Source organism: Octopus bimaculoides, chromosome 14 (genome assembly GCF_001194135.2).
Source record: "Octopus bimaculoides isolate UCB-OBI-ISO-001 chromosome 14, ASM119413v2, whole genome shotgun sequence".
NCBI classification, from domain to species: domain Eukaryota; kingdom Metazoa; phylum Mollusca; class Cephalopoda; order Octopoda; family Octopodidae; genus Octopus; species Octopus bimaculoides.
The window spans coordinates 18,432,287-18,442,291 of NC_068994.1; the positions used below are offsets into that span (position 1 = coordinate 18,432,287).

A 10,005-nucleotide genomic window follows, 5' to 3' on the forward strand; every position below is an offset into this window, starting at 1 on the left:
TACACAAAAATGAAAATAACACTGACATCTCATTTTAACAGATATATTAACCAAAATAACATTAAAATATCTTGAAATACTAAAGAGTAAATTTATTCAATAAAATTTCCATTGGTTTCAACCACACCCTCCAGATAACTTTGGAATCTCCTGCAACTCTTGGGGATAGTCTCCTTGTTTAATTTGGTGAATGCTGCTTTGATCCTTGCCTTCATTTCATCTTTGGTGTTACAAGGAGTTTTGTTGGTCTCTCACTCAACTGCACCCCACACATAATAATCAAAGGGGTTGCAGTCTGGAGAGTTAGGTGGCCAGATGTTAGGAGTGATGTGGTTGCAGAAATTGTCTGACAAACATGACTGGGTTCTGCTGCTTGCGTGGCATGGTGCAGAGTCCTGCTGCCAAATATAGGGTCTTCCAACAGCCAGCCCCTTGACACAGGGCAGCAATAACTCCTCCAGGCACTTGATGTAGACCTCTGTGTTGAGACTGGGGCTGTGTGGGAAGATGAATGGAGGCATAACATCACCATCATTAGTGATCACTCCAAACACCATGATGTTAACTGGAGGTATGATTTTTATCACTCTTGGTACATGTCCTCAGATTGCACTGTCATCAGATTGACATCCAAACACTCTGAAATGTTTGTATTGGAGCTTCAGGCATGAATGCCATGCAGTACAGTATGTCATTTCTAAATTTCTGGCGGAGTGAATTGTGTCATGGTGCTGTTTTTCTTACAGACGGTGCCCAATTGACTGTATTATACTGTGTAGTCAACAGAATCAAAAACAAACAATGCACATGCGTGAAATTAAAATTATAAAATGACGACAATTTATCCATCACACCCTGTACATACACACATGACAAGGTTTTTACAGTTTCCATCTACCAAATCCACTCACAAGGTTTTGGTTGTTCTTTGTCTATAGTAGAAGACACTTGCCCAAGGTGCCATGCAGTGAAACTGATCCCAGAAACTATGTGGTTGGGAAGGAAGCTTCTCACCACACAGTCATGTCTGTGCTATAATGATAGACTTTCGCTTTTACCAACAAGGTCAAGATTGCTATTATCCCTGCAGACATGATAAAACCAGTACCAGTATCAGTACCAGGTATATAATGGGTTAATTCAATTGACTATTCTCCATATCAATAGATTTATGGCCTTATGACACTGTATGAAATCAATAACAGTTTTATGTCATAGCCTTGTTTGTAAATTTAACTTTACTGCCAATCAAATAATAAAATTGCAGTGAAATCTAATCTGATTGAGTCAAAGGTTAGTTGAGTATTACAAATCGGGGGAATTTGTTTTAGAAATTTCCTGGAAATACCAATAATGGTAGCAACAATAACAACAGTTTAATTTTTACCACAGTATCAAATATAGAGGTTGCATCGGTGGTGATGACAACGGCAACGATGACAGCAACAGAAATTGTTTCAATATCAACAGTATCACTGATACTGAAATAATAGGGAAGGAATTTACACTAATAACATTACCAACAACACCAAAAAAAAAAGCCTTAGAGGGAGGGAGGGGAATAAATATGAGCGTTAATTGATATACTAATACAACAGCTAAAATGCTTCCTCATATGTTAACTATTACTTTTTCGCATTATGACCATAGTTTCTAATGTCAACACTTTACAATAACAAACAGAATATAGAGGCACAATCGTAATCTGAAAGCTAATGAAGCAATTAAATTCCATTAAATCAAACATTGCAAACATCCAATTTGTTGAAAGTAGTGCTAGTGAGCTATAATCAAGCAGACTGATATTCTCCTGTTATAAATTTATTTGATCAATGATGACTGAGACTATATGATGAAACAAAGAACTAGGTATAAATGTTGCATTTATTACAATGTTGTACAGTGCATACTTGAAGCAAAAATTAATGCCATACTTAAGGTAGTTAAACTGGAACATTTGTTTTATAAATAGGTAAATATGCCATACATTTGAGTAAGGCCTATAGAATTCTGGATGTTTTCTGAAATTGTAGAAGAGCCATCAAGAGCAATGGGGAGGCTGTTGAGAAAGCATCTAAATAGGTTTGGTTGTAAAGAGGCGATTGATGGAATCAGTGGGATGCTGGTTGGAGAGTAAACCTATGCTTAATCAACCTGGGTCAGGCCATTTGGACATAGGTATATGTTGAAAGACTTGAAACAACCAGTGACTCCAGGATACAATGCTGATGATGTGTTCAAGTATTGCTTCTGCAGATGTATGTTGAACTTAGTATAACTAGGTTTACAAAGAGAATGGAAAAATACTTAAAAATGGTGAAAATTGTCTATCTGAAATCAAACCTTACTAATCAAGAAACTGCAATGCAGAGCCAAACTGCTCCGTAACACACACACACACACATACATACATACATACATATGCCACAGGAGTGGCTGTGTGGTAAGTAGCGTGCTTACCAACCACATGGTTCCGGGTTCAGTCCCACTGCGTGGAACCTTGGGCAAGTGTCTTCTGCTATAACCTCGGGCCGACCAAAGCCTTGTGAGTGGATTTGGTAGACGGAAACTGAAAGAAGCCCGTCGTATATATGTATATATATATATGTTTGTGTGTCTGTGTTTTTCCCCCCACCATCGCTTGACAACCGATGCTGGTGTGTTTACGTCCCCGTAACTTAGCGGTTTGGCAAAAAGAGACCGATAGAATAAGTACTAGGCTTACAAAGGATAAGTCCTGGGGTCGATTTGATTCGACTAAAGGCGGTGCTCCAGCATAGCCGCAGCCAAATGACTGAAACAAGTAAAAGAGAGTAAAAAGAGTATATATATATATATATATATATATATATCACGTGAGGCTTGTGAGGGTGCATGGCAGTTCCAGTATCTTTGTCTTGTGACCATTTGCACCAATGATGTATTTTTGGTAGCTTCCACCGATAAAGAATTCTTATTCTTGTATTTGCATTATGTGAACAGAATGTCATGATGCAAGTGAAACCTAGACTTTTTTCAAAATACCTTATTTATTATTTTGTTTAATAATCACTGTTTTTTTATTTATTATAATGGACACCATGGGCAAGTGTCTTGTACTAAAATCTCATGTTGACCAATATCCTGAGTGGATTTGAGAGATGGAAAGTAAAAGAAGCCAAAAAACATGTGTATCTCTTTGTCTTGACGTTGTATGATTGTTGTAGATGGGTGTCAGTCATACAAGTCATGTCACTCATTTCCAGTCTTTTGTGAAAAAAATGTCTGATTAAGGGGAACTATTACCTTGCTTGGAAACAGATAAGGCTTGGCAATAGGATGGTTGTTTGGCCATAGAAAATCTGTCCCATGAATTCTGTTTGATCCATGCAAGCATGGAAAAGTGGACATAATGATGATGATGAAAACGCAAGAGAAAGAAAAAAAACCCACATTTTATCAAATATCTTAAAACAAACAAATTCTAAATCAGTCATGTATGCAGGTATTTTGAAAATACCTCACAGAGTGACAACCATGTCCTGCATGGTTATGGACTGCCCATAGGCAAAGCTTAGTACCTGTTCAGCCACCCTGCCAGAGGTATGGTGAAGTCATGGGACTGCAGCATGGTGGATTGTGAAGAGGTAGCAGAAGAGCTCAACTGAGCCAATGGTGATTCTTACACTGATGCTGAGTGGAAGAATCCTAGAAGATCAACTATCAGGATCACCAAGCTTTATCAAGAGAACAACTGCAATGCTTCCATAGGGGTAGAGGCCATGGTTGTGTAACCAGCTAATGAAAGATTTACTATGACTCAAGCTGCCAATTCAAATTCATAATAATGGAATTGGGTTGCGAAAGCAGTGAATAAAAATCATAACAGTTGCAATGAATACACTAAAGACATTTCTTTAATTTTGTTACTTTTGTGGAATGCAACACCCTGAGGAAAACTATATTAAAGTTTAGTAACTCCAAAATAATTTATGTTTAATTAACCCTTACTTAGGTTTAACGAAGATAATATTTTTATGCCTAAATGTTGTTGGCACTCCGTCGCTTATGATGTCGAGGGTTCCAGTTAATCTGATCAACGGAACAGCCTGCTCGTGAAATTAATGTGCAAGTAGCTGAGCACTCCACAGACACATGTACCCTTAATGTAGTTCTTGGGGATATTCAGCATGACACAGTGTGACAAGGCTGACCCTTTGAATTACAGGCACAACAGAAACAAGAAGTAAGAGTGAGAGAAAGTTGTGGTGGAAGAGTACAGCAGGGTTTGCCACCATCCCCTGCCGGAGCCTTGTGGAGCTGTAGGTGTTTTCGCTCAATAAACACTCACAACACCCGGTCTGGGAATCGAAACCGCGATCCTATGACCGCGAGTCCGCTGCCCTAACCACTGGGCCATTGCGCCTCCACTATGCCTAAATAGAGAGAAGAGAAATAATTGCAGTGATGAAGTCTATATGGTTTCTTTTTTAACAATATTAAATAATTCCGAATGAGAAAATCTAGCTAGAAAGTATAAAGGACAACCATAACAATATTTGATAGGAACTTAAATTATAATTTGCATTATTTTCCATACCTGTGATAACTCTGCTGTTGGTATAAAAAAGAGGTGAAATTATCCGACCAATACCTCCCATCTGTTTGCGTATAACACAAAGAAAAGGACATAAACAAATGAACGCTAATTAAGAAATGCAGAACTATCTTTACTTTGAGATACATTTTCTAACACGTCTATAAAACAAACATCAAATTTAAATTTTTTTTAAAAAAGGAGTTTTGACAATTGTGATAGATATTATTAAACAATATTTCTGTCTCAGAAAGAGAATTTGACAGCACAACATTTAAACAAGACAAAAATAAGTTTGTCAACATTTTCAGGACCTTTTTTGTCAAGAAAAAAAAAAAGTTGATTTACTGATTTTAAGAGTCAGTTAACAATCATTTGTTAAAGAATACTATGAAGACAAATAAAGAAACTTTAATACTAAGAAAATCACATTAAACATGAAAGCAATATGAAGTGATGTTAAGAAAAAAGAAGCATTTCTGTGAAGCTCTGAACTGAACAAACTTATGGTCAAAAGCATTCCAGTTTTGACCAACCAATCCTTTATTTAAAGATACAGTGCAACTAGGACTACATTATCAAATGTGTCCTTTGCAACAAGGCTGTTGAGCATGATTTGAGAAAGATTTGGCTGATCGTGATGGCACCTGTGCCCAGTGTCGCCTTCCTGGCCCTTGTGCCGGTGGCATGTGTAAAGACATTCGAGCGAGATCATTACCAGTGCTACTAGACTGGCTCCTATGCAGGTGGCACGAAAAATACACCATTTTGAGCATGGCCATTGCCAGTACCGCCTGACTGGCCTTCTTGCCGGTGGCACGTAAAAGCACCCACTACACTCTCGGAGTGGTTGGCGTTAGGAAGGGCATCCAGCTTTAGAAACTCTGACAAATCAGATTGGAGCCTGGTGTAGCCATCTGGTTCACCAGTCTTCAGTCAAATCGTCCAACCCATGCTAGCATGGAAAGTGGACGTTAAACGATGATGATGATGATGATGATGATATATATATATAAATATATATATATATATATATATATATATTTATTTATTTATGTGTTTCAGCCAAGTGGCTGCGGTCATGCTGGTGCACCACCTTGCTATATATATATATATAGCAAGATGAACTATAATTTTAAAGAAGTTTTCTTGGCTTAGCCTTTAGCATGTTAATATATCTGCTACTAGAAAACAAAATCAAATATCTCACTTTCTAAGATAAATTCAAACATTAAGTATTTATTTAGTATACTATCATTTGCAATAATTTATCAATGAACTGATATTTATTTGTATATCTTAAGCGATCAAAAGAGGAAAGAAAAAAAAAATCTAGCAAAAAGGGAACCACTTATAAACAGTTAAATGTTTATTTCCTTGATTAAGGTACTAACCACATACCAATTTCCTGCTTTCTTCATAAGCTTACATTTCAATATACATACACACAGCAGAAACTTTCATAAACTGAAGTAGTTAACTGGATCTAGTTGAGGAACATTTCTGCATTCAGCAAAGAGCTCCTTGAATAGATATAAGGATGAATATGTTCACAAGTCACAGGTGATTCATCAAAGTCAATTCTATATTCTGGACATTTGCAGACTTAGGAGGGAAAAAAGATAAATCTTTATTTACATCAGTCGTTCTCAACCATTTTTTTTACCTCTGGACTCCTTTGACTCTAATTTTACTCTACTGGACCTCCATGTCCAAAAAAAAATACAATAATAGTTGTATAATTAAATACTATTAGGAATTGAGCGGAGGCGCAATGGCCCAGTGGTTAGGGCAGCGGACTCGCGGTCATAGGATCGCGGTTTCGATTCCCAGACCGGGCGTTGTGAGTGTTTATTGAGCGAAAACACCTAAAAGCTCCACGAGGCTCCGGTAGGGGATGGTGGCGAACCCTGCTGTACTCTCTCACCACAACTTTCTTTCACTCTTTCTTCCTGTTTCTGTTGTACCTGTAATTCAAAGGGTTAGCCTTGTCACACTGTGTCATGCTAAATATCCCCGAGAACTACGTTAAGGGTACACGTGTCTGTGGAGTGCTCAGACACTTGCACGTTAATTTCACGAGCAGGCTGTTCCGTTGATCGGATCAACTGGAACCCTCGACGTCGTAAGCGACGGAGTGCCAACAACAACAATTAGGAATTGTATTAAAAAAAATTAACATGTTTGGCATGGCTGTATGGTAAGAAGTTTGCATAAAAGTAATAAGGTTACTGAAAACTTTATGAAGATCAACAGAAATTTCATCAAAAGTATTTGGATGCTGACTAGGAGTTGATTGAAGGTGGAAGATTTCAAGTGGAAAGTGATAGTGATGTGCCTCAAATGAAAGGTGTGGTACTCAATCAGCTGAGGATAGTAGTAGTGATGCAATATTGGTACTAGATAAACAGATTGCCAATTCCAAATAGTATCGTCAATTTTTAGGCATTTCTGTTAAGTAGTTTTCAGTCAGTTTCTCTTGAGATGTATTTTTTCTGTTTTACATGTTGAGTTCAAGTACAAACACTAAATATCTCCTCGTGTTCAGCACTGATAAGGGTAAATAACTTATACTTATTCCCAGTAGCAGGGTGAACTAAGACAAATGCAATCAAGCAACTTGTCCATTGGCCACATCTACAGTCAACCACATATCTACCAAGCCCAATCCATAATGTAACATCTGGTTAAAATAGCTATGATTCTATTTGCCAGTGACTTTTAGCATTCAGATTACTCTGGCAAATGTAATGCTCTTTTATACACATTGTTTTGAACTAATCATGCATTATCTTGTGACTTCAAGATTTCAATGATGTGATTGTTTGTTTTTACAATGACATTGTAGGGTAGGTGTGAGATGTTGGATCTGGCCAGTTTGAACATAATAGAGGCAGAATATTTTGGCTGGTTTAAATGCTAAAAGGTTAATATTTTATTTATAATTCAACATACACTTGTCTTTTTTTTACTGTAAAAGCTATATTTAGAAATGAGAGTGTGTTCTCCCTTTGTTTCAAACTTGTGTAAGGCTCTGATTATGAATACTTGGCACACACTCATTTATGGCTCTCTGTAGGATTTTCGAGCGAGATCGTTGCCAGTGCCCCTGGACTGGCTTGTGCGGGTGGCACATAAAAGACACCATTCCGAGCGTGGCCGTTTTCGTGCGGGTGACACGTAAAAGCACCCACTACACTCTCTGAGTGGTTGGCGTTAGGAAGGGCATCCAGCTGTAGAAACTCTGCCAAATCAGACTGGAGCCTGGTGTTGCCATCCGGTTTCACCAGTCCTCAGTCAAATCGTCCAACCCATGCTAGCATGGAAAGCGGACGTTAAACGATGATGATGATGATGGGGCACTGTCTTCGTCCAATCTAGAAAAAAATATATATTCTTCTGTTGTCACTGATAATATCAAAACAAATTATTAACAAAGTGCAAGTTAATTATTCCACAAAGAGTTAAAATTGCAATAATTTGACCTTTAAAGCTTTGTCATTTTACTTAGTATAGTTGTCAGATCTATAAAAGCAATGACACAGAAGAATATCAATTTGCATCAATATATTTTTGTTTACACTTTTTGGTTGTGCTTTGTGATCTTTATTTCATACAAAAAAAAAAAAAAGAAGATTATTTCATGTCTTCATCAATCAACTGGCAAAGTTGTTGGAGTATTGGATAAAATATGTTGTCTTTGTTCCAGCTCTCTGTGCTCTGAGTGCAAATCCCAGAATGATCAATTCAGTCTTTCATCCTTCTGTAAACTTTAACCTTTTAGCATTTAAACCAGCTACATTCAGCCCAAATATCCTACCTCTTTTATGTTCAAAACTAGCCAAATCTGGTCTCTCATACCTATCCCTACAATGTCCTTCTAAAAATAAACAATTACATCATCGAAATCTCAAAACTATGAGATACTCTTTTTACTCTTTTACTTGTTTCAGTCATTCGACTGTGGCCATGCTGGAGCACCACCTTTAGTCGAGCAAATCGACCCCAGGACTTATTCTTTGTAAGCCTAGTACTTATTCTATCGGTCTCTGTTGCCGAACTGCTAAGTCACGGGGACGTAAACGCACCAGCATCAGTTGTCAAGCGATGTTGGGGGGACAAACACAGACACACAAACATATACACACACCCACACATACATACATATATACGACGGGCTTCTTTCAGTTTCCGTCTACCAAATCCACTCACAAGGCTTTGGTCGGCCTGAGGCTATAGTAGAAGACACTTGCCCAAGGTGCCACACAGTGGGACTGAACCCGGAACCATGTGGTTGGTAAGCGAGCTACTTACCACAGAGCCACTCCTACACCTAATGCATGATTAATTGAAAACAATATGAATAAATAAGCACAGTTCTCTCTCTTTCTCTTTCTCCAGCTGTCATATCCTTGATGCTCCATTATATCAAGGGTGAAAAGGCTGAGATGGTGTCTACATCTGCTCACAACCATATAGAAGTCTTCAACAAATGCATGGTACATTCTAACAACTAATCCTTGATTGTAAGGGATGATTGTTTTCTTCCACCCCAAAATGGTACTAGAACTAGTGTTACAGTTAACGAAGGGTTGAAGGTTCTTAAATAAACATCATCAGTGCTGAATATCCAGAAATTGTGGAAACATCTAATTCTTAATGTTCTAAAGTGTTCAGCAACAAAAGGCCCACACAGTTGCACACTTTCAGTAATGATCTCTAATTCTCTCAAGAGCAATACTTTGATATACTGGGAGACATATCTCAGCTATTTAATACTATGAAATTCAGGATCACTATGTCATTGCATCTTCTGGAAAGTAAAACTGAATAAAGGAAGGACAAAAAATGAGAGAGACTACCATAACAACCATGAGAGTAGCTAAGGTATTGTGGATTCTGTAGTTATGAGTGAGACTGAGATGGCAGTATTTTGAAGAATTAACAAATTTATTACTTATAAAATGACTTTCTATCACAGCACTGAACAAAGACTAATCATAAGCAAGATAAGCTTGTCCCTGGTTGAGCTTGAACATCAGGCTTTTGGTTAACAACCGTATGTGCTAACTGATTGTGTCACAGACATAATGTGACATATCTGTCTTGGGTAGGCTTGAACCTTCAATCTTTTGGCTGACAGATGAATGTGCTAATCAATTATGCCACAGAGATAGATTAATGTGATATGTCTGTCCTGGGCAGGCTTCAACCACCAACCTTTTGGTTGACAGCTGAATGTGCTAACCAATTGTACCACAGAGACAATTAAGTGTATTTACTGAAAATTCATAGTAAGCTGTTCAGAAATCATGATAATACATTATTTATACAAGCAAAGAAAGCCAAAGAAAAACAAAGGGAAATTTTTGAAGAAGCTTAGAAAAAGAAATCTTTTCTCAAATGTATAAAAAAACAATATTTAAAAA

General features: G+C 37.6%; 1 protein-coding gene across 4 annotated transcripts in view; it reads right to left on the reverse strand.

The window, feature by feature from the left end:
* Window positions 1-10,005, reverse strand: part of LOC106868156 (protein neuralized) — a 518,993-nt gene that overhangs the window by 165,308 nt on the left and 343,680 nt on the right. Inside the window, exon 1 of one of the 4 annotated variants that reach the window (XM_052972721.1) lies at window positions 4,580-4,655. The exons of the other annotated variants lie outside the window; for them this stretch is intronic. Coding sequence (XP_052828681.1) covers window positions 4,580-4,640 — 61 coding nt within the window. The 5' untranslated portion in view covers window positions 4,641-4,655. Of the gene's footprint in view, window positions 1-4,579; window positions 4,656-10,005 lie in introns of those variants that run through there. 4 annotated transcript variants of the gene reach the window in all.